The sequence below is a fragment of the Rhinoraja longicauda genome, chromosome 21, assembly GCF_053455715.1.
Source record: "Rhinoraja longicauda isolate Sanriku21f chromosome 21, sRhiLon1.1, whole genome shotgun sequence".
Taxonomy (NCBI): domain Eukaryota; kingdom Metazoa; phylum Chordata; class Chondrichthyes; order Rajiformes; family Arhynchobatidae; genus Rhinoraja; species Rhinoraja longicauda.
The window spans coordinates 33913064-33939030 of NC_135973.1; the positions used below are offsets into that span (position 1 = coordinate 33913064).

Below are 25967 nucleotides of genomic sequence, written 5' to 3' on the forward strand. Positions count from 1 at the left end.
AGTGCTAGTCTGGAACATAATGGGCAACAGTGGATGCCAAATCTTTACCATATCATAAATTATACCTATCGACCATAACCACTGCAAGCAGTGGCTGCTCCTCGTACAAAACAAGCACCAGCATTAAAGGCAGTGGCTCAATGGGAAACATCTCTGTCTCTGTGCTTGAATGTTGTAGGGTCAAGGCTCTCCCTTGAAACGTGAGCACAAAGATCTAGGCCAACACTTGAATGCATTGAGGGAGGTTTATCCTGGCAGGGATCCTGCCTTTGAAACAACACATTGAACTGAAGGGCCCACCTGCTCCCTTCGGCAGATGGAAAATAACGGGGCATTATTTCAAGACAGCCAAGGAAGATTTTACATATGATGTCAACCGTGTTCCGTTTTATTACATATGTGAGGGTGAAGAAGGGTCTCGACCCGAAACGTCACCCATTCCTTCTGTCCAGAGATGCTGCCTGTCCCGCTGAGTTACTCCAACATTTTGTGTCTATCTAAGGAAAATGGTAGCAGTGTTTAGGACGATTTAACAGCATGATTAAACAAGAGATAATCCAGTCTTGCTGCTTGTGGAACTTATTTGTGTATAAACTGCCTATGTCATGATAGTAATGATGACAAAATGACTAGGTGTTGTCACGTGTGACAGCACTGTGCAGCAGCTGTGGCACACCTGCAGTCCGTTTGTCTTTTGTGTTGTTTTGTTTTTTGTCTTAATTGTAAGTGTTGGATGTGATGCAGTATTTTTTGTGGTTGTGTACCATGTGTGTGGGGGGGGGGGGGAACTATAAAAATTGTCTCTTCCGAATGGAGACGCGACCTTTGTTTTCTGGGTGGTGTCTCCGTTCACGCTGCGGCCTACCATCGGCCAAACACCTGGAGCTGGCGGCCTCCACCTGGGACCACCTGGGGCTCTGGTTCGCACCACCTGCACCACTGTACTCACCACCTGCGGAGCTGGCTGCCTTCGGAGGCTGCGGTGGCGCTGCGGGTGTGGCTGCGACTCGCCTTCGGAGGCTTCGGCCGTGTGCCCTGTGGATGTCTGAAGCTCACAGGACCCTGGGTGGGGGCCGACATCGGGAGCTCCGGCAGCGGCAGAGTCTTCTTCCCCCCTGAATCGCGGGGCTTGGGTCGGCCCGCTGCGGACCTTTCACCATCCGGCATGACCTGGAATAGGCCGCGGGATTTTCCACCGCCCGGCGGGGGCTTCAATGTCGGGAGCCCCGACCGCCCCCAAGTGGCAATTTCGACTGCCTGACCGCGAGAGAAGACAGCAGGGAAGAGAAAAGATATTCTGGCCTTCCATCACAGTGAAGAGGTGACTGGAGGAGACTCACTGTGATGGATGTTTTTTGTTTTATGTTGGTTTTGTGATTGTGTGTTTTATTGCTTTCTTTTTGTATTGCTTCTCATTGTTTACTGTGGACAATGTCATTTCGTCCCAAAACATGTTTTTGGATGACAATAAAGGCTATTCTATTCTATTCTATTCTATTCTATTCTATTCTATTCTATTCTATTCTAAAGCAATGGTTTATATCACTGATATGATTTCACTTTATGATATCGGAGAATTTACAGCATCGGCCATCTGAGCCAGTGTGTTGTCATTGCAGTAATGCAGAAGACACAAGGCAATTCCTGTCCAGTAAGATTTCACAGAAAAAGCAGTCCGATAACAATCCACATCATCTATCGTTTGGAAAAGCTATTTGAGAGATTAATGTTGGCCCCATAAATCCATTCCATCAGAACAGTGCTACAGGATAGAAACATAGAAACAAGGGGCAGGAGTGGGCCATTTGGCCCTTCGAGCCAGTACCATCATTCAATATGATCATGACTGATCATCCAAAATCAGTACCCCGTTCCTGCTTTCTCCCATTTATCCCTTGATTCCGTTAGCCCTCAGAGCTATATCTAACTCTCTCTTGAAAACATCCAGTGAATTGGCCTCCACTGCCTTCTGTGGCAGAGAATTCCACAGATTCACAACTCTCTGGGTGAAAACGTTTTTCCTCATCTCAGTCTTAAATAGCCTACCCCTTATTGTTAATCTGTGACCCCTGGTTCTGGACTCCCCCAACATCGGGAACATTTATCCTGCATCTAGCCTGCCCAATCCCCGAAGAATTTTATATGTTTCTATAAGATTCTGTAGGATCATCCACATGATGTAACAAACAAGGCCAGTTGAACACAATATATGTTGTCACGCTGGAAAGGGTACAGAGAAGATTTACGAGGATGTTGCCAGGACTAGAAGGTCTGAGCTATAGGGAGAGGTTGAGTAGACTGGGACTCTATTCCTTGGAGCACAGGAGGATGAGGGGTGATCTTATAGAGGTGTATAACATCATGAGAGAACTAGATCGGGTAGATGCACAGAGTCTCTTTCCCAGAGTAGGGGAATCGAGGATCAGACAACATAGGTTTAAGGTGAAGGGGAAAAGATTTAATGGGAATCTGCGGGGTAACTTCTTCACACAAAGGGTGGTGGATATATGGGACAAGCTGCCAGAGGAGGTAGTTGAGGCTGGGACTATCCCAATATTTAAGAAACAGTTAGACAGGTACATGGATAGGACAGGTTTGGAGGGATATGGACCAAATGCGGGCAGGTGGGACGAGTGTAGCTGCGACATGTTGGCTGGTGTGGGCAAGTTGGGCTGAAGTGTCTGTTTCCACGCTGTATCACTCTATGACTGTTATCTGAAAGATAGCACTCCCAACAACACTGTACTCCTTTAATACTGCATTGAAAAATGAGCCTTAAGCTTGGTGAAGTGTCTAGAGGGGAACTTAAACCACATTCTTCTGAATCAGGTTAAAAACTCAACCATTTGGAACACAGCTGATAATGCTCCCGACCAGACTGACAGTCTAATTTAGCACCGTGTGAGATATATTTATACAATAATAAATGTATTTATACAATAATATTACCACCATTACCACATGGAACCTACTCCCTGACAGTAACACAAACAAAATAACAACTACGGAGCAGTTTTTCCTGCAGGATTAAAATATTTCCTGCAGAAAAATCACTGGGTAGAGCAATGTAGAACTTGGTATATTTTGATAGCAGCTGAATTTTGAAAGACTAGATAACTTTCAAAATGCAGGTCAATCATTTGGTCTCTTGTGGGATGATAATTCCATGAAGTTAGGTCGCTATAATCATTCTCAATATCAAGTAACCTTGGAGCATCTGTACCCTTGTTTCTTTTCAGAAGCTCCGCTCTTAGACTTAGACTTAGATTGCATCCAATATTGTTTTATGATACGATACGATACGATAGAACTTTATTTATCACAGGAGGGACATACGTACATGAAACATGAAATTAAAGTGACGAGTGGAAAGAATTGGGGATGTACAAAGATTGGGGAGGGGGGGGTGGTTGGAGGGGAGTCAGTCTCAGTCTACCCCACGACAGAAGGGGGAGGAGTTGTACAGTGTGATAGCCACAGGGAAGAAGGATCTCCTGTGGCGTTCTGTGCTGCATCTTGGTGGAACCAGTCTGTTGCTGAAGGTGCTCCTCAGGTTGGCCAGGGTGTCATGGAGGGGGTGGAGCTGTATTGTCCAAGATGTTCTGCAGTTTGAGGAGCATCCTCCCCTCCAAGATCACCTCCCATTGAACACCAACTCTGCCCCCCCTAGGACGGAGCCAGCCTTCCTGATGAGTTTGTTAATCCTGGTTTCTAACTTTTTGGAACTGTTGCCTAATCCTGTTTAGGTAACAAGTCCACCGAGCATTCATGAGGGAACAAAACAAAATCATAGGTATGAATTTTTAAATGTGCGGTGGTTTCTTGTTTGTAGACAATAAACAATAGACAATAGGTGCAGGAGGAGGCCATTCGGCCCTTCGAGCCAGCACCGCCATTCTATGATCATGGCTGATCATTCGCAATCAGTACCCCGTTCCTGCCTTCTCCCCATACCCCCTGACTCCGCTATCCTTAAGAGCTCTATCTAGCTCTCTCTTGAATGCATTCAGAGAATTGGCCTCCACTGCCTTCTGAGGCAGAGAATTCCACAGATTCACAACTCTCTGACTGAAAATGTTTTTCCACATCTCAGTTCTAAATGGCCTACCCCTTATTCTTAAACTGTGGCCCCTTGTTCTGGATTTCCCTAACATTGGGAACATGTTTCCTGCCTCTAACGTGTCCAACCCCTTAATAATCTTATACGTTTCGATAAGATCTCCTCTCATCCTTCTAAATTCCAGTGTATACAAGCCTAGTCGCTCCAGTCTTTCAACATATTGTTGGTTCAATGCGGCAACAGCCACAAGGTCATAGTTCAAACCATGAGATTTTAATATTATTTACTTTTTAATTCATTCATTTTAACCTATTCATTAGACCCACCTCTGACATTTTCCTTTGCTCAGTCAGTTTCCCTTTCATAAATTTTTTTTTTTCACTCTCCCAGGTTTTGCATTTGGAAGCATTTCACGTATGCTTGCTGCTGAAGAGTCAATGAGAAATTTCCTCCAGGGATTAGCTGTGGATGGTCCTTAATAAGCTCTGTTGCACATCTAACGTTTTGCCTGGAGTCACTTATCCTCATGAGTCAAGTGCACTATGCACTTCAATGCAATACGCAGGCGTTATAGCTTGTTAAAGCTGAACTGCTTCCTGGGTTGCCAGGCAAGAGACTCCATTCTGCTCAGGTCAGGGCAGAAAATCCAAGTGAGATAAGAGGACACTTTCATTTGGACTCATTTCCGTCCTCGCAAACCACCATCCTCAACCATCCTTTCCTCATCCAAGTCCTTCTTCCTTCACACCCTGTTTACGCAATACTAAAACGGTCCCTATCGAAGTTACAGATGGCATGTTGGTAACTATACTTTCTGGACTGTCTGCAGCATCTGACAGGGTGGAGTGCACTGCTGCGCTCCAATGCCTTGCTTACTGTTGGGTCGGACTATACTACTCACCATGGGCCTATTACTTACCATGGGCCTATTACTGACCATGGGCCTATTACTGACCATGGGCCTATTACTCAAGCCAGCACCGCCATTCAATGTGATCATGGCTGATCATTATCAATCAGTACCCCGTTCCTGCCTACTCCCCATACCCCCTGACTCCTTAAGAGCTCTATCTAGCTCTCTCTTGAATGCATTCAGAGAATTGGCCTCCACTGCCTTCTGAGGCAGAGAATTCGACAGATTCACAACTCTCTGACTGAAAAAGCTTTTCCTCATCTCAGTTCTAAATGGCCTACCCCTTATTCTTAAACTGTGGCCCCTTGTTCTGGACTCCCCCAACATTGGGAACATGTTTCCTGCTCTAATGCTGGTTTAAACCGAAGATAGACACAAAATGCTGGAGTAACTCAGCGGGACAGGCAGCATCACTGGAGAGATGGAACCCAAATGCTACCTGTCCCACTGAGTTACTCCAGCATTTTGTGTCTATCTTCGGTTCATACCGGGGAGAGACTATTGCATTTAAATAACATAACCCTTGGATTCTTGCTGCATTAGATTTTAGCCTGGACTAAGTTAACAGCCATAGCAACAAGAGGCTGCCAAACAATGCAGCAGGGGAGTCCACTGAGCAGCTGCAATGTGAAGTGGTTTCTGCGGAAAGCTGCGGTGGCAGTCATATAAAGCAGAGGAAAGGGCTTGCCTCGATAACTTGCCTTACACCAGCTCTGCAAGGCCCAGCAAAGTACTGCTGAAGTGCAGTTAGCGTGGTAATGGAATGATTCAGTGGCAGAACATCTGTGCTCAGCAAAATCCCACCAAGAGCAAAATGACCGATGTCGGTAATGCTGGTTGAGGGGCGACTATTGATCGGACTGCAGTGAGAACTCTCCAGGTGTTTCCCCAAAGTAGTGTCATTGGAAAGGAACACAATTTAACTATATGCCCCAAAGATAGACACAAAATGCTGGAGTACCTCAGCGGGACAGGCAGCATCTTAGGAGAGAAGGAATGCGTGACGTTTCGTGTCGAGACCCTTCTTCAGATTCATTCTGAATCATTCATTCTGAAGAAGGATCTCGACCCGAAACGTCACCCATTCCTTCTCTCCACAGATGCTGTCTGACCCGCTGAGTTACTCCAGCATTCTGTGTCGATCTTTGGTTTAGACCAGCATCTGCAGTTCCTTCACACACATATGAACAATGTGCCCATTTCTTGGATATGTCAGTTTATTCACATTAATGTTCTGCATACGTGCAGTGATTAGGTTCAGTAGTGTATCTGGCCATTGAAGAGTCCAATAAAGCAGGTTCACCGGAAGCAGTAGTAACAGACCGCATTTTATAGTCAGCTTCATGGCCCAGCACAGACATTGTGACAGCGCCCCCTACCTTGGATGCTGCACTGATCCCTGTCACTGGCTGACAGGGTAGGAGAGAGAGAAAGACAGAGGGAAAAAGAGAAAGAGTAAAGAGAAAGAGAAAGAGAAAGAGAATGCAAAAGAAAGAGAAAGAGAAAGCAAAAGAAAGAGAAAGAGAAAGAGAGAGAAAGAGAAACAGAGATAAAGAGAAAGAGAGAGAGAAAGAGAAAGAGAGAGAAAGAGAAAGAGAGAAAAAGAAAAAGAGAAAGAGAGAGAGAGAGATGAAGAAAGAGAGGAAGAAAGAAGAAAGAGAGAGAGAGAGAGAGAGAGAAAGAGAAAGAGAAAGAGAGAGAGAGAGAGAGAGAGAGAGAGAAAGAGAAAGAGAGAGAGAGAGAGAGAGAGAGAGAGAGAGAGAGAGAGAGAGAGAGAGAGAGAGAGAGAGAGAGAGAGAGAGAGAGAGAGAGAGAGAGGAAGAAAGAAGAGAGAGAGGAGAGAAAGAGAGAGAGAGGAAGAGAGAGGAAGAGAGAGGAAGAGAGAGGAAGAGAGAGGGAGAGAGAGAGAGAGAGAGAGAGAGAGAGAGAGAGAGAGAGAGAGAGAGAGAGAGAGAGAGAGAGAGAGAGAGAGAGAGAGAGAGAGAGAGAGAGAGAGAGAGAGATGGAGAGAGGAAGAAAGAAAGGGCGAGAGAGTATGGAGCCTCCGTTCTAGCTGTGTTCCCCTGTTGCAGGTTTGAGGAAGAGTGAGCCACTGCGACAAACACGAGCCCACGAGCGGCGCCCGGTGGTAAAGACTGGGCTCCCAGGAAGAAGCCCTCGACAGCCAGCTCCTCTACTGAGGCTAAGGCTGAGTGGCTGAAGAAAGGTCTCGACCCGAAACGTCACCCATTCCTTCTCTCCAGAGACGCTGCCTGTCCCGCTGAGTTTCTCCAGCTTTTCGTGTCTATCTTCGGCTTAAACTAGCATCTGCAGCTCCTTTAACATATAACATATAACATATAACAACTACAGCACGGAAACAGGCCTGTCCGGCCCTACCAGTCCACGCCGACCATTCTCCCTGACCTAGTCTCATCTACCTGCACTCAGACCATAACCCTCCAATCCCCTCCCATCCATATACCTATCCAATTTACTCTTAAATAATAAAATCGAGCCAGCCTCCACCACTTCCACCGGAAGCCCATTCCATACAGCCACCACCCTCTGAGTAAAGAAGTTCCCCCTCATGTTACCCCTAAACCTTTGTCCCTCAATTCTGAAGCTATGTCCCCTTGTTGGAATCTTCCCCACTCTCAAAGGGAAAAGCCTACCCACGTCAACTCTGTCCGTCCCTCTCAAAATTTTAAAAACCTCTATCAAGTCCCCCCTCAACCTTCTACGCTCCAAAGAATAAAGACCCAACCTGTTCAACCTCTCTCTGTAGCCTAAGTGCTGAAACCCAGGCAACATTCTAGTAAATCTCCTCTGTACCCTCTCCATTTTGTCGACATCCTTCCTATAATTTGGCGACCAGAACTGCACACCATACTCCAGATTCGGCCTCACCAATGCCCTGTACAATTTTAACATTACATCCCAACTTCTATACTCGATGCTCTGATTTATAAAGGCAAGCATACCAAACGCCTTCTTCACCACCCTATCCACATGAGATTCCCAGTTATTCCCAGATCCCTCTGTTCCACTGCATTCCTCAATTCCCTACCATTTACCCTGTACGTCCTATTTTGATTTGTCCTACCAAAATGCAGCACCTCACACTTATCAGCATTAAACTCCATCTGCCATCTTTCAGCCCACCCTTCCAAAAGGCCCAAGTCTCTCTGTAGACTTTGAAAATCTACCTCACTATCAACTACTCCACCTATCTTAGTATCATCTGCATATTTACTAATCCAATTTGCCACACCATCGTCCAGATCATTAATGTAAATGACAAACAACAGTGGACCCAACACAGATCCTTGGGGTACTCCACTAGACACTGGCCTCCAACCTGACATACAATTGTCAACCGTTACCCTCTGGTATCTCCCATTCAGCCATTGTTGAATCCATCTTGCAACCTCACTATTAATACCCAACGATTTAACCTTCTTAATCAACCTTCCATGTGGAACCTTGTCAAATGCCTTACTGAAGTCCATATAGACAACATCCACAGCCTTGCCCTTATCAATTTCCCTGGTAACCTCTTCAAAAAATTCAAGAAGATTAGTCAAACATGACCTTCCAGGCACAAATCCATGTTGACTGTTTCTAATCAGGCCTTGATTATCCAAATAATTATATATATTGTCCCTAAGTATCTTTTCCATTAATTTTCCCACCACAGACGTCAAACTAATAGGTCTATAATTGCTAGATTTACTTTTAGAACCTTTTTTAAACAAGGGCACAACATGCGCAATGCGCCAATCTTCCGGCACCATCCCCGTTTCTAATGACGTTTGAAATATTTCCGTCATAGCCCCTGCTATTTCTGCACTAACTTCCCTCAATGTCCTAGGGAATATCCTATCAGGACCTGGAGACTTATCCACTTTTATATTTTTCAAAAGTGTCCGTACCTCCTCTTCTTTAATCCTCCTAATTTCTATCACTACTCTACTTGTTTCGCTTACCTCACATAATTCAATATCCTTCTCCTCGGTAAATACCGAAGAAAATAAATTGTTTAATATCTCCCCCATTTCTTCCGGCTCAGCACATAGCTGACCACTCTGACTCTCTAATGGACCAATTTTATCCCTCACTATCCTTTTGCTATTGACATATCTGTAGAACCCCTTGGGGTTTACTTTTACATTACTTGCCAAAGCAGCCTCATATCTTTTTTTCGCTTTTCTAATTTCCTTCTTAAGATTCCTTTTACATTCTTTATATTCCTCAAGAACCTCATTTACTCCCTGCCGCTTATATTTATTGTATATCTCCCTCTTTTTCCGAACCAAGTGTCCAATTTCCCTGGAAAACCACGGCTCTTTCAAATTATTATTCTTTCCTTTCCACCGAACAGGGACATAAAGACTCTGTACTCTCAAAATTGCACCTTTAAATATCCTCCATTTCTCTATTATATCCTTTTCATAAAACAAAAATTTCCATTTCACTCCTTTTAAATCCTTTCTCATCTCCTCAAAATTAGCCTTTCTCCAATCCAAAATCTCAACCCTTGGTCCAGATTTGACCTTCTCCATAATGATATTAAAACTAATGGCATTGTGATCACTAGACCCAAAGTGCTCCTCAACACATACCTCCGTCACCTGACCCATCTCATTTCCTAACAGGAGGTCCAACACTGCCCCTTCTCTGGTAGGTACCTCTACATATTGCTGCAAAAAACTATCCTGCACACATTTTACAAACTCCAAACCATCCAGCCCTTTAACAGAATGCGATTCCCAGTCTATATACGGAAAATTGAAATCACCCACAATCACCACTCTGTGCTTACTACTAATATCTGCTATCTCCTTACATATTTGCTCTTCCAATTCTCGTTCCCTATTTGGCGGTCTATGATACACCCCTATAAGTGTTGCTAAACCTTTCTCATTTCTGAGTTCCACCCAAACAGCCTCCCTAATCGAGCCTTCTAGTCTGTCCTGCCAAAGCACTGCTGTGATATCCTCCCTGACAAGCAATGCAACACCCCCACCTCTTGCCCCTCCGATTCTATCACATCTGAAACAATGAAATCCTGGAATATTTAATTGCCAATCGCAACCCTCCTGCAACCATGTTTCACTGATCGCCACAACATCATACTTCCAGATGTCAATCCAGGCTCTAAGCTCATCCACCTTTCTTACAATGCTCCTAGCATTAAAATATACACATTTAAGGGACCCATCATTTCTTATTCTCAGTTTATTTCTTTTCCCTTCTTTCTCTCCTACATATTGGGTCTGAGTGTTTCCCTTTTCTGCCTCCTGCCTCACACACTGCCTATTAGCTATCTGTGTTTGAGTCCCTCCCCCCAACCGTACTAGTTTAAAGTCTCCGCAATTATTTTAGCAAATCTCCCCGCCAGGATATTGGTTCCCCTCAGGTTCAGATGCAACCCGTCCTTTTTGTACAGGTCATACTTCCCCCTGAAGAGGTCCCAATGATCCAGAAACTTGAAACCCTGCTCCCTGCACCAGTTCCTCAGCCACTTATTTATCCTCCACCTCACTCCATTCCTATTCTCACTATCGCGTGGCACAGGCAGTAAGCCTGAGATTATTACTTTGGAAGTCCTTTTTTTTAACTCTCTTCCTAGCCCCCTAAATTCTCCTTTCAGGACCTCTTCCCTTATCCTACCTATATTGTTGGTACCTATATGTACCACGACCTCTGGCTCCTCTCCCTCCCCTTTCAGGATATCCTGGACACGCTCAGACACATCCCGGACACCGGCACCAGGGAGGCAAACCACCATCCGGGTCTCCCGACTGCGTCCACAGAAACGCCTATCTGACCCCCTCACTATAGAGTCCCCTATTACTATCGCTCTCCTCTTCCTTTCCCTACCCTTCTGAGCAACAGGGCCGGACTCCTTGCCAGAGGCCCGGGCACCGTCGCTGCCCCCAGGTAGGCTGTACTCCCCAACAACACTTAAACAGGAGTACTTATTTCCAAGGGGTACAGCCACCGGGGTACTCTCTAGTCCCTGCCTCTGTTCCTTGCCCCCCCTAACAGTGACCCACTTGTCTACCTCCCGTGGTCTAGGAGTGACCACCTCTCTGTAACTCCTATCTATAAACTCCTCACTCTCCCTGACCAGACGGAGGTCATCAATCTGCCGCTCCAGGTTCCTAATACGGTCCCTTAGGAGCCCCATCTCGTCACACCTGGCGCAGATGTGGATGTCTGGAAGACTATCAGACTCCCAGATTCCCCACATCCGACACCCAGAACAAAAAACTGCCCTGGCAGTCATACTCTCTAAACAAAGCCCCGTGCTCGGTTACTAAACCTACCGCCCGGCCGCTGCTCCAACCGCTCCAACCGCCCACCCAAAAGAACTGAGTGATCTCCTGGGAGAGGCGAAAAACCGGATAAAAAACCCAGGCCAATTTGGGAAAAAATCCGGGAAATTCCTCTCCGACCCCAAGCTAGGCGATCGAAACTTGTCCGGGAGATCACACAGGTCTTACTCCTTACTATCCCCACACAATCCCCACACAATCCCCACACACTACTTCCCAAGCAACACAGCTTGGTGCTGCTTGTTGCTGCTGCTTCTGCTGCTGCTTCTGCTGCTGCTACTGCTACTGCTGCTGCTGCTGCTGCTGCTGATTGCTGCTGCTACTGCTGCTGATTGCTGCCTTTGCTGATTTCTGTACTTTTTATTGAGACTGCCAGTTGCTTCATTATTGAACTTGGAATAATTTCTCAGGCTGCAGGGCGGGTTTCAAAGTCACAAACTGTTAAGATTATAGAAGCACTTAGCTTTCCAGAGAACTCATGCCCCAGAACTCATACAGGAGGCAGTGAATCTACTTCAGTCATCCCTGCTATAGTATTGCAGCTTACACACAAGTGGGCTTAACTATTAGTGAACAATAGTTCACTAATATATGATACGATACGACAGAACTTTAATTATCCCAGGAGGGAAATTGATCTGCCAACAGTCACAAAACACAAGATACATGACACATGAAATTAAAGTGACGAGTGGAAAGGATTGGGGATGTGCAAAGATTGTGGAGGGGAGTCAGTCTCAGTCTCAGTCTACCCCACGACAGAAGGGGGAGGGGTTGTACAGTTTGATAGCCACAGGGAAGAAGGATCTCCTGTGGCGTTCAGTGTTGCATCTTGGTGAAACCAGTCTGTTGCTGAAGGTGCTCCTCAGGTTGGCCAGTGTGTCATGGAGGGGGTGGAGCTGTATTGTCCAAGATGCTCTGCAGTTTGAGGAGCATCCACCCCTCCAAGACCACCTCCCATGAATCCAACTCCACCCCCAGGATGGATACAACCCAGGACGGATTGAAGAATATAAAGAATTGCCTGAAATTCGTCTTAAAATTACCTTAAAATCCCCTCATTGGGGATTGTTGTACAGATCTTGGCAGAGGTGTTTGCAAATCTATTGATGAACCACTTGATAAAAATAAGGTCTGACGTGATCCATGCAAATGGAAGGTGACACACAAGGTACCAGGCACTCTCGATGACTTACCCACAGCTTTGAGTGAGGCATACTTGTTCAGCTCCTTGCCAGGGACTTGCTGTTCAAAGGAGTGAGAACCTTGGCCCAAGGTGGAATAGGAATGAGGTTGTGCCATCTGTGAGATGAGAGGGTAGGTTGTGCCTGCATTATTCATCTGTGTCTGGTCTGCAAAACATTGAAGAAAAGAGCACAAAATATTTATTTTTGAACACAACGTGTGAAAAGCATTAATCACAATCTCCACCCACGTCCAGAGAGGAGATTGTCTTTCCAATTAACAGATAAAGCTCATTAGCAAAAAAAAAAGAAATAGGACAGGCAAGCTGCACAATACATTGACCTGGAACAATTAACACTGGGTACAGAGCCAACAGCTGTACACCATGTTCACCTGGGCTGAGATAATAGTGCTCAGTCACAACAATTGCGCCTTTGTGATTTCCGCCCAGTTGGAGAACGTTTATATGGCATTCCACCGCAGAACAATAAGGCAATGACGATGAATACAATATACTCAGAAACCATCCTCACTCAGTACAGCGCGTTCCTGAGGGGGTTGCACAATTCCAATGGATGATAAATACATCTGAGAAATTAAAGATGCTCGGCCAATTTTACATCTTTGCAAAGAATATGCTTTGGATGGAAGGGATGATGTGATGGTGACTCTCCTGATAAATCGTTGAACAAAGGGGTAGAGCACAAATGAACAATACAAGGCCTCGCTCGGCACGTTGAACAGGATAATGCACCAGGCTGATTACAAGAGCAGCCACACGCGCTACCACGGATTATTTGCGCGGTATGTATTCAAAGTGCTGCCTCTTATTCTCCTCACTCATTTTCTGTGATCCGCATATTAATGAGACTCCTTTATCTGGCACTTCATCGTGTTCTCTGAAGTTCAGCGTGGAATTTAATTGCATTGGATCTGTGGCAGAGAAACAAGGCGTGTTTCCTGCCCGCCCCACATTCCCATAGACGTGCCACCTGACTCTTCCCAGGCTGCCGAGCGTCCATAAGTGATCGGGGAAGAATTAGGCCATTCGGCCCATCAAATCTGCTTCGCCATTCAATCAAGAGTGTCACGGGATCAGCGTCAGCTATGTGCTGAGGCAAGGCCAAATGTAAATTGGAGGAACAGCGCCTTGTTTTTCGCTTGTGTGGCTTACAACCCAACAGTATGAACGTTGAATTCTCTAATTTTTCGGTAACTTCTAACTACACTCTGCTTCCCTCCCCACTTTCCCCTTGTCCCTGTTGTCCCTCCTAGCCATTTAACCAGTCCCTCAGCTCTCCACATTGAACCCCTCTTGAGTTCACACTTTCCCAAGCCAACAATGGGCCCATCGGGGCATCACCCTGCTTGAGGTCATTTGTGGCTTGCCCTGATTGACCTGGTCTTTTCTCACCTCCATCTCTTCACCTCTCACCTCCTACTTTCAGTCAGAAGAAGGGTCCCAACCTGAAACGTCACCTATCCTTACTCTCCAGAGATGCAACCTGACCTGCTGACTTACTCCGGTGCTTTGCGTCGATCAGAGTGACCTAACGTTGGTTGGAGGTGAGTGTGGTGGGCCTGCCAATGGTGGGCTGGGGAGAAGTTAACCCTTCCCTCCTGCCTTTCACTGATGACATTCCACACCTCTGGTCTCTGGCTAACCTGTGAATGAGACAGTGACAGGATAGTTTAACCCTTTAACCCTGGACTCCACGAGAGGAGATCCTGACACCAACACAACCATCGCTGCAGAAATAGTGGGAGGAAGCACAGTGACACAATGATAGAGCTACTGCCTTACAGCGCCAGAGACCACGGGTTCAATCCTGACTACAGGCGGGGTCTGTACAGAGCTTGTACGTCCTCCCCGTGACCTGCGGGGGTTTTCTCCGACATCTTCAGTTTCCTCCCACACTCCAAAGACATATAGGTTTGTAGGTTAATTGGCTTGGTATAAATGTAAGATTACCCCCAGTGTCAATGTGCGGGGATCGCTGGTCGGTGTGGACTCGGTGGAGCAAAAGGGCCTGTTTCCAAACTAAACTAAACTAAACTAAACTAAAGTGCCCAATGTGTCACATCTGTGCTCTTTGCAATTAGCTTAAATCCTTTAATCTTTCGCCCACACGGAAATGCCTATGGCACTGCAAAGTGTAAATGTATGGCAGATATGAGTCTAATGAGCTTCCGTTGGATTCAATTGCCGCTCAGTAGCTTTGATAATGGATTTTGTGGAACAGTGGAATATCTGCAACATATTATGCAGCGATCTTTGAAATTCACCCGTATCAGTATTAAACCCTCTGTCACATTAACGGCATGACTACCAATGGCACCCTCCAGGGAGGGTTGCAATACCATGAGCATCAGTGTGATGTGTTGCCAGTGGAAGGCATGTACTTGTGCATGTCCTCAAACATTTGGCTGATAATGTTGAAAGCCAAGTAAGTAACTTCTACCCGCACTCCCTGCACTCCCCTCTCTCCCTTGCCCTTTTCGTCCCCCCCCCCTCCCCCCCTAGTCGTTTCACCAGTTCCTCATATCTCCATGCTGTTTCCCTCTCGAGATGCCATCTTCCTGACAATGGGCCCTGTCTGAAGACAGACACAAAAAGCTGGACAGGCAGCATCTCTGGAGAGGAGGTATGGGCGATGTTTTGGGTCGAGACCCTTCTTCAGACTGCTCCACGCCTGAGGTCATTTGTGGCCAGCCCTGATTGTCCTGGTCTTTTCTCACCTCCATCCCTTCACCCCCAACTCCGACTTGCTCTCCTGGGCACTAAGGATCCTGTTAAAATGTGTGCCTACAATTTTAAATCTAACATTTCTCGAGGAGTATTTTCCCACATATTCCCTTCAAAGCGAAAGCACGATTCGCGAAGGGCACGTTACTTTGGAGCATCGTCTCATTACTGCCCTGGAGATAAAATTGGAAGTCCAAGGTGAAGATATACTGCAGGAAATATGGGAGCAGGTTATGGCCTGAATTTGCCACAAGTAGTTCTGACAAACTTAGAATTAAAACATCTTAAATCAAATCATCGGCCAGTATTTAAACAAAATGTGTGAGAATACTTGTGATAATATTTTTTGCTCTTCCCCATGATGTGGGAGTCACTGGCAATGGGTGTACATATCGCTCCTGTTCTCAGAATGTCAAAATACCATGCTGGGGAACTGAGGGGGATATTCTCTTACACTGAGAAAATACCAGCAGCGAACTCGTGCTTATCTTAGATTGGGCATCTGCCGACCTAATAACTTAAGGTCATAAGAGCAGAATTAGGCCATTCGGCCTATTGAGTCTACTCCGCCATTCGATCATGGCTGATCTATCTCTCCCTCCTAACCCCATTCTCCTGCCTTCTCCACATAACCCCTGACACCCATACTAATCAGGAATCCATCTATCTCTGCCTTAAAAATATCCATTGACTTGGTCTCCACAGTCTTCTGTGGCAAAGAATTCAACAGGTTCACCATCCTCTGACTGAAGAAATTCCTCCTAATCTCCTTCCCAAAGGAACGTCCTTTAATTCGAAGGCTATGACCTCTAGTCCTAGACTCTCCCACTAGTGGAAACATCCTCTCCACATCCACTCTACCCAGGCTTTTGATCCAACATCTCACTTCAAGACCTTTTACGCAAGTGCCGAAGGGAATAATGCCAGCCACTGCATCTTCTTCTGTGTTGCCATCTGTATATGTTACATTGGACAGCACAATGATGGAGCAAAATTCACAATTCATGCTTTGAATGTAATTTAAAATGGAGTTAATAAAGCAATTTTCGAGTAACACACCGTGATATCTCCAGCTTCCTGACTTCCAAAGGTGTCCTGATTACATTTCCTCGTCCCTCACTTTCTGTAAGAAATCTATTCCATTCATTATATTCCTCTGTCCCTCTGCAGCAGCTCTGACAACATCAACATCTGTGCCGCGGCTTCCTGGTATCTTGTCTGAAGTTTCTGCGACACGATTTCAATCATTCCCTGAATTTTACGAGGTTTGAGTAATTCCCTGCTCTCAATCCTCCCCATCCTTCCCAAAAGCACAGGAGGTTTCCCCCCCCTCCTCCCCCCCCCCCCCTCCACCCCCCCCCCCCCCCCCCCCCCCCGTCCCTACTTTCCACCCCACTAACTTCAGGCCATCCTCTGCCATTTCTGCCATCTCTGGCATGCTGACTCCACACAACACTGCTCCCCCCACCCCCCCATCTCCCCCCTACAATTACCTCTGCAACACCCTTCTCCTCTCATCAACCACCCCATGTCTCATCCTGAGGGCCCTTTCCTGTACAGCCGAACAATGGACATCACCTGCTCTTTTATCTCATCCCTAGCCATCTATGACACCTTGCACAAACTTGCTGCTCACAGCTTTCTGCTCCTCACGATCCAACCGCAAGTTGGGTGACCATTCTGTGCAACACCCCGACCTCCTCCCACTTGTGTAGGAAGGAACTGCAGGTGCTGGTTTAAATCAAAGGTAGACACAAAATGCTGGAGTCACTCAGCGGGACGGGCAGTATCTCTGGAGAGAAGGAATGGGTGACGTTTCGGGTCGAGACCCTTCTTCAGATGCTGCCTGTCTGGCGAAGTTACTCCAGCATTGTGTGTCTACCTACTTCCACTCCTGGTCTCTTCACCTCCTGAACCGTTCCAATAAAGATTAGTGGAGTCTCAGTCTGTCCGGCACTTCTTAACCAGCCAAAAGGTTCATCAAATTCAGGCCATGACCAGCTGCTCCCATATTTCTCAGCTATTCAGATTTATTCAGATTTATTCAGATTTATTCTGTTTCTGGATCTCTTCTGGATCCATTTGTTCTTTAGTATCCCCACTAGCATCCCCCCTATCGCATGATCATTGTTCCCTTGGAACATGGGCAGGAACATGGCATTCACCTGCCTTCCATCCTATCATAAACCTTCCATTTTATTCTTTCCTCCCTCTCGTTTGCCCACCTCTATATGTAAACCTACTAATTTCAAACTTTTCCCAGTTCCCATAAGTTCACAATTTCCAAAGTGATAGGAGCAGAATTAGGCCATTAGGCCCATCAAGTCTACTCCGCCATTCAATCATGGGTGACAAGCGTAAGTGGCGGCGCCTAACGGCTGCGGCTCGCTAGCAGTCTGTTCGTTTTTTTTCCTTTTTTTTTTGTTGTGTGTCGGTGTTGGGATGGTTTTTTTGTTTTTTTGGGTTGTGTATGTGTGGGGGGTGGTGGTGTGGGTGGGGGGGTGGTGGTGTGGGTGGGGGGATGGGGGAAACCTTTCTCTTTTAGGTCTCTTCCTCACGGCGTGGGGAGCGGCTCGGCCGCGGGGCCTTCCATCGCCCGGCGCGCCTCGGCCGCGGGACCTAACATCGCCCGGTGCGGCTCGACCGCGGGACCTAACATCGCCCCGTGCGGCTCGGCCGCTGGACTTAACAGTGCCCGGTGCGGCTTGGCCGCGGGGCCTTCCATCGCCCGGTGCGGTTTGGCCGCGGGACCTAACATCGCCCGGTGCGGCTCGGCCGCGGGGCCTAACATCGCCCGGTGCGGCTCGGCCGCGGGACCTAACATCGCCTGGTGCAGCTCGGCCGCGGGACCTAACAGCGCCCGGCGCGGCTCGGCCGCGGGACCTTTCATCGCTGGTGCGGCTCGGCCGCGGGACTTAACATCGCCCGGTGCGGCTCGGCCGCGGGGCCTTCCATCGCCCGGCGCGGCTCTGCCATGGGACTTAGCTGCGCACGGCTCGGCCGCGGGGCCTTCCATCGCCTGGCTCGGGCGCGAGACGTTTCAGCGCCCGGTGCGGCTCGGCCGCGGGCCATCCCCTTGCGGGGACTGTGCGGGTTGGTCGGGGACGAGCTGTCTGTCCGTGGGTGTGGGGAGGAGAGTGGAAGTTTTGTTGCCTCCATCACAGTGAGGGGGTGTTTGGAGTCACTGTGATGGATGTTTGTGTTGGGGTCGTGTGTCTTGTGTTCTTTTTCTTTTTTGTGTGACTGCTATGTAGTTTCGTTCGGTACCTTGGTACCGAATGACAAATAAAGCTCTGTTGTTGATCTATCTCTCCCTTGTAACTCCACTCTCCTGAGTTCTCTCCATTAACCCCTGACACCTGTACTAATCAACAATCTATCTATCTCTGCCTTAAAAATATCCATTGACTTGGCTTCCACAACATTCAGGGCGGCACGGTGGCGCAGCGGTAGAGTTGCTGCCTTACAGCGAATGCAGCGCCGGAGACTCAGGTTCGATCCTGACTACGGGCGCCGTCTGTACGGAGTTTGTACGTTCTCCCCGTGACCTGCGTGGGTTTTCTCCGAGATCTTCGGTTACCTCCCACACTCCAAAGACATACAGGTATGTAGGTTATTTGACTGGGTAATATGTAAAAAAATTCTCCCTAGTGTGTGTAGGATAGTGTTAATGTGCGGGGATCGCTGGGCGGCGCAGACTCGGTGGGCCGAAGGGCCTGTTTCCGAGCTGTATCTCTAAATCTAAAATCTAAATTCTGTGACAATGAATTCCACAGATTCACCACCCTCTGACTAAAGAAATTGCTCCTCATCTCCTTCCTAAAGAAGCATCCTTTAATTCTGAGGCTGTGCCCTCTGGTCCTAGACTCTCCCACTAGTGGAAACATCCTCTCCACAGCCACTCTATCCAGGCCTGAGAGAGCTTCTGATGGAAGATCATTGACCTGAAGCGTTGTCTCTACTTCTAGCTCCATAGATGCTACCTGACTCCGAGCCTATTTGCAGCATTTTCTTCTTTTTACTTGGAGATTTGCAGCACCTGCAGCAGTTTGCTTTTGTGCCAGAATAATTCATCTTTGGCTTCAAATGCTGAGTCACTTGAAAATACTGAAAACACTGCAACAAATGTTAACAAACAAAATTTATGCGAAGAGCATGAGTTCCCAAAAAATTATATTTGCAGCGATAGAGCTTACTTAGCCAACAAATAATTTGAGTTACCTGACTGTAATAATTGCATTTTGTTTTGTGCCTGTGCAACCAACTCTGCCCCCTTCCATTATAAAAAATAGTGGAATATTGAGTACAGACGCATTTAGAGTCAGGACAGGTTAGGGCACAAATATCAGGTCAGATGACAAGGATCATGGTCAAAGTAGGTTTGAAGAAGTAGTGGAACTGCTGGAAGACTATTTGGCACACTTCCTTCAACGCCTCCTCAATGGATCACACATCACTCTTCACTAAGTTGAATGATGAAGGATTAATCAAGAGTGATACGGCCTCCTATTGAGAACCCATCTCTCCTGCCAAGCGCAGCCTGTCCTAACCGATGAGCCATCATTCCATCATAGAAACAGAAACATAGAAAATAGGTGCAGGAGTAGGCCATTCGGCCCTTCGAGCCTGCACCGCCATTCAATATGATCATGGCTGATCATCCAGCTCAGTAACCCGTACCTGCCTTCTCTCCATACCCCCTGATCCCTTTAGCCACAAGGGCCACATCTAACTCCCTCTTAAATATAGATAAAGAACTGGCCTCAACTACCTTCTGTGGCAGAGAATTCCACAGACTCACCATTATCTGTGTGAAGAAATGTTTTCTCATCTCAGTCCTAAAAGACTTCCCCCTTATCCTTAAGCTGTGACCCCTGGTTCTGGACTTCCCCAACATCGTGAACAATCTTCCCGCATCTAGCCTCTCCAACCCCTTAAGAATTTTATATGTTTCAATAAGATCCCCCCTCAGTCTTCTAAATTCCAGCGAGTACAAGCCTAGTCTATCCTCCATATCATTCCATCAAAGTTCCTGTCCTCAGGAGCAATGATTTTTTTTGCCGTGCCTTTGAACTTTAGGTCATCTGCTCAGCTCCTGGCAAATTATTAATCATTCTGAAATCGCCTGGCGCTGGTTGAATTAATGTCCATTGGAAATCAATCAGCAGTTCATTTGCAAATTCTGTACTGGAGGCGGTTTCTTTCTGACACTGAGCTGCGTGAGGTTTAGAAATGGCAGAGCTCATTGTTTACCTGCCCAGTCCATACACTGTGAGCGCTTAATAATATCACAGGCTGTCTTGCTCCACCCAAACTGGCAACAGGTGCGACACACACACATGCTGGAACCCATTCAGCACGTCAATCATCCAAAAATGGGAGCTGTGCAGCACATTTTGTGGTCAAAACTTTTACCACCAAGCCAATAAATTCAGGTAATTAGGGAAAGGCACTGTGGGATTTCAAGACCACTTTGATTTTAAAGTCAGAATGAACCCAAGAGATACCGACACTTCTAGAATTGAATTGCAACTATTAACTTAAAGTGAATCAACTAAATGAGATCAACTGGCCCTTTTCTAACACAGTGCTGCAAATATCCATTGCTTGACCGATTGCTTCGGTGAAGTAGGTGATGGTAGTTTTAGTCGCAGGTTAGTTCCACAAACATCCCCCACAACCGTGACCCTCAACAAAGCAAAGCAGGATATCACGATGCATACATTTGTTATCATTTAACCACTTAAGGACCCCATAAGCAAACCACAAAGTTCTGGAGGAATTCAACGGGTCAGGCAGCATCTGGGGAGGGAATAGACAGGTGACATTTGGGGTTGGGACCTCTCTTCAGATTGAAAGGAGTGAGGGGAGGAAGATGAGGTATCCAAAAGCTTGGTCAAAGGGCTAATGGTGAGTAAACATCAGTTTACAACATTTCGTAAACAGGGGTGGCGCAGCGGTAGAGTTGCTGCCTGACAGCGCTTGCCGCGCCGGAGACCCGGGTTCGATCCTGACTACGGGTGCTGTCTGTATGGAGTTTGTACGTTCTCCCCGTGACCTGCCTGGGTTTTCTCCAAGCAGGACCGGTACAAACGTACAGGTTTGTGGGTGAATTGGCTTGGGTATAAGTGTAAATTGTCTCCAGCGTGTGTAGGCTTGTGTTGGTGTGCGGGGATTGCTGGTCGGTGCGGGGATTGCTGGTCGATGCGGACTCGGTGGGCTGAAGGGCCTGATTCCGTGCTGTATCTCTAAACTAAACTAAACTAAACTAAATCGTGGACTGTCTTTAACCCCCTTACTCACTTCACATGGGTATCAGATGAGGGCAGAGATGGACTTAGATACAGTGCCTTTATGAGTTAAATCATCTCCCCAGGTGTAAAGGTATTGGGAATAAAGTGTGAGTGAGTCAGAATAATAGGATTAAATCCAGGATTCCATCAATAATAGAATAGGTTTACAAAGGAGTCTGGCCCTGTTCAAATAGAGCAAACTGCCAGTGCCTTCAGGAAAGGAATCGTAGGCAGATAAAGATCCAGAGATGAGATTGGATTGAGTATTATAGAAATACTCTTTGTAAAAAATAGCGACATTCTCGGTTTTCCTCTGCAACATTTTACATAGTCCAATTTGGCATCTCAGGAGTAGATATTTCTTAGCTTATTAGTCAAAAGAAAAATGTTGCCAATTTGTTTTAAAATCTCAGCTGAGAAGGACAGATTTTCTTTTGCTTGCTGCAATCACTGATATTCCATGCAAGCCTTATAGGCAGGGGATGTAGCGGGATTTCTCCCAGCTCTGCCCCACATTAACCAGAGCTGTTATATCCTTCTGATTAATCTTTCATCAGCTTCATCACAACGTATCGGATTTCTGAACCTCGAAGTCTATTCCCGTCCTTGAAACCTTCCATCAACTCCGAATCATGCAGTTTGCTGGTGTCATGGAAACAACCAGGTGAAGTTAGGAATTATATTCCTATTAATATTTGATGAGCACAATGCACTTGTGACACTGTGTATTGATTCCAAACTCACAGAGAACTCCTATGATGTCTCATGCACTCTTTTTTTTTCTCTCTGTCAAATAAACAGTTTCCAGGTAAAATCATGAACTTGTTTTATTTCAAAGGCTTTCCAGTGAAGGGCGAGCCATTCCCTCTTGTGATAAAGGAGGAATTTCCGCTCCGCTGAACATTGGGAAATAAGTAGTGGGCAATGTAACTGTCTCATCATCTTCACAAGGTTATTGCAATAGTCATTCCTTTCACAAGTGTGGAGGGATTACTCAGCGGCAGAGGAGGAAGGAACATGTTAGTTTCCCACCTCAAATGAACCAATTGAACCATTTTAGCTATTGAATCATGTTAACTGTTTTCGAGGAAGAAAAGGCAAAGCACTATGCTTTGCAACCTTGTTGGGGGTGATAGCACAGATGAATGGTTCTGCTTGGTCGTAAGTCGGATAGAAGCCGGCCGCCCGGAATGTTCACGGAGCCCGGGCCGGTGGGCATGCTGCCGGGAACAAAGGAGGACCAGGCGAGGGGGGACCGCCGTGAGTGAGGGAGGGGAGAACAAACGTGGGCCTGGAGCGAAGGGGAGCCTCTGTGGGGGGAAGGGGGGGAAGGGGGAGGGGGAGGGGGAGGGGGAGGGGGAGGGGGAGGGGGAGGGGGAGGGGGAGGGGGAGGGGGAGGGGGAGGGGGAGGGGGAGGGGGAGGGGGAGGGGGAGGGGGAGGGGGAGGGGGAGGGGGAGGGGGAGGGGGAGATGGGGGGAGGGAGAGGGAAGAAGAACAAAGGAGGTCCCAGTGTTGGGGGGACCACTGTGAAGTAGGGGGACGGGGAGGGGAGGGGGCGGGGAGGTGGAGGGGGAGGGGAAGGGGGTGGCGGGAAGAACAAAGGAGGACCTGGTGCAGGATGCATTGTAACTTTGTCAGCGCCCTTTACATGGCAACTATTTGCATTCCTTTGGTGTGCAAGCAAAGAATTTCGCTGTGATTTGTCACATGTGACAATAAAGTATTCAATTCAATTCAATTCAATTCAATTCTACTCCAAAGAACTGAATACAAAACTCTAGATTGATAGTCTATTGTAGATTGGGGCCAGTGTCATAGAGTAATGCAGCACAGAAACGGGCCCACTATGTCAACTGCCCACTTACAGTAATTCTATATTAATTTCATTTTTTAAATTCTCCCAGTAATCTCGTCAGCCCCCCCCCCCCATCCCCCAATTCTACCACTTGCCTACACACGGCATAATTTAAGGTGGCACTTTAACCTGCTAACCTGCATATCTTTGGGATGTGAGACAATACTGGAGCACAGAGGAAACCCACATTGTCATGGAAAGAATATGCAGACTCCACTTGAAGATAGACACAAAATGCTGGAGTAACTCAGCGGGACAGGCAGCATCTCTGGAGAGAAGGAATGGGTGACGTTTCGGGTTGAGACCCTTCTTCAGACTGGATAGGGATAAGGGAACATAGAGATATAGATGATGATGTACAGAGATGGAGAACAGTGAATGAAAGATAATATGCAGATGATACTAAGATAGGTGGAGTAGTTGATAGTGAGGTAGATTTTCAAAGTCTACAGAGAGACTTGGGCCTTTTGGAAGGGTGGGCTGAAAGATGGCAGATGGAGTTTAATGCTGATAAGTGTGAGGTGCTGCATTTTGGTAGGACAAATCAAAATAGGATGTACAGGGTAAATGGTAGGGAATTGAGGAATGCAGTGGAACAGAGGGATCTGGGAATAACTGTGCATTGTTCCCTGAAGGTGGAATCTCATGTGGATAGGGTGGTGAAGAAGGCGTTTGGTATGCTTGCCTTTATAAATCAGAGCATCGAGTATAGAAGTTGGGATGTAATGTTGAAATTGTACAGGGCATTGGTGAGGCCGAATCTGGAGTATGGTGTGCAGTTCTGGTCGCCAAATTATAGGAAGGATGTCGACAAAATGGAGAGGGTACAGAGGAGATTTACTAGAATGTTGCCTGGGTTTCAGCACTTAGGCTACAGAGAGAGGTTGAATAGGTTGGGTCTTTATTCTTTGGAGCGTAGAAGGTTGAGGGGGGACTTGATAGAGGTTTTTAAAATTTTGAGAGGGACGGACAGAGTTGACGTGGGTAGGCTTTTCTCTTTGAGAGTGGGGAAGATTCCAACAAGGGGACATAGCTTCAGAATTGAGGGACAAAGGTTTAGGGGTAACATGAGGGGGAACTTCTTTACTCAGAGGGTTGTGGCTGTATGGAATGGGCTTCCGGTGGAAGTGGTGGAGGCTGGCTCGATTTTATTATTTAAGAGTAAATTGGATAGGTATATGGATAGGAGGGGATTGGAGGGTTATGGTCTGAGTGCAGGTAGATGAGACTAGGTCAGGGAGAATGGTCGGCGTGGACTGGTAGGGCCGGACAGGCCTGTTTCCATGCTGTAGTTGTTATATGTTATATGTTATATGTTATATGCAAAAAAGTAACGATGATAAAGGAAACAAGCCATTGGCAGCTGTTTGTTGGGTGAAGACGTGAAGCTGCTGTGACTTGGGTGGGAGAGGGGTGCACCACATCGACTGCACCTGAAGTCAGGATTGAACCCGTCTCTGGCACTGTGAGGAAGTTGGTCTACTAACTCTGCCACTGTGCCCCCCCCATGCTGTGAGGACGGCTGTTTTAATTACGTATGATAAGCTGACTCTCTCTCTCCGCTCAGATAGACAGATGGAAAAGATCCCATTGTACGATCCTGAGGTGTTTCAGCCAGTATTTATAGTTCAATCAATTCAAATGAATCACGAGATAATCTGGGCAATACCACCTTCCAATTTGAGGAATGTGTGCAAATGAGCTCTGAGTTCCCCACAGTGACAAAAGAACCACTTCAGCTGGTAAACATTGTCATGACATCCTGAGGTCCTGTATCCGGATCATATAAGTGAACACTCACTTTCTCTTCATTTCCATTTAACTGTGCGCACTCTGTTAGATAATGTTTTATGTGAAGACAGCACAGTGGTAGAGACGAAGACAGCGCAGTAGTGGAGTTGCTGTCTGATCAGCGCCAGAGACCCGGGTTCGATCCTGACCACGGGTGCTGTCTGTACAAAGTTTTTACATTCTCCCTGCAGCCATGTGGGTTTTCTCCGGGCGCTCCGGTTTTCTCCTACACTCCAAAGACGTACAGGTTTGTAGGTTCATTGGCTTTGGTAAATATTGTAAGTTGTCCCTAGTGTGTGTGATAGTGCGAGTGTGTGGGGGCGATCGCTAGCCGGCATCTACTCGGTTGGCCACAGGGCCTGGTTCAGCACTGTAACTCTAAAGTCTAAAGTCTGATGAAGAGCATGAGGAGTCATGCCTAAACCCTCAGCTGCAAGACCAGATACTGAATCCCTTTCATTAGTTAGTTGAGACTAGGAGTGTGGACGGCTTGTGCGGCACGGTGGCGCAGCGGTAGAGTTGCTGCCTTACGGCCCTTGCAACGCCGGAGACCCGGGTTCGATCCCGACTACGGGCGCTGTCTGTACGGAGTTTGTACGTTCTCCCCGTGACGGCATAGGTTTTCTCTGAGATCTTCGGTTTCCTCCCACACTCCAAAGACATACAGGTTTGAAGGTTCATTGACTTGATATAATTAACAGGATAGTGTTAATGAGCAGGGATCGCTGGTCGGTACGGACTCGGTGGGCCGAAGGGCTTGTTTCCGCGCTGTATCTCTGAACTACACTAAACTTTCAAAA

The 25967-nt window shown here is 47.0% G+C and overlaps 1 protein-coding gene across 2 annotated transcripts in view; it reads right to left on the bottom strand.

Annotated features, from left to right (window-relative positions):
* shisa9a (shisa family member 9a) overlaps nucleotides 1–25967 on the bottom strand; it is a 307558-nt gene that overhangs the window by 23179 nt on the left and 258412 nt on the right. For both annotated transcript variants that reach the window (XM_078418302.1, XM_078418301.1), the window contains one exon: nucleotides 12493–12648. In XM_078418302.1, coding sequence (XP_078274428.1) covers nucleotides 12493–12648 — 156 coding nt within the window. The remainder of the gene's footprint in view (nucleotides 1–12492; nucleotides 12649–25967) is intronic.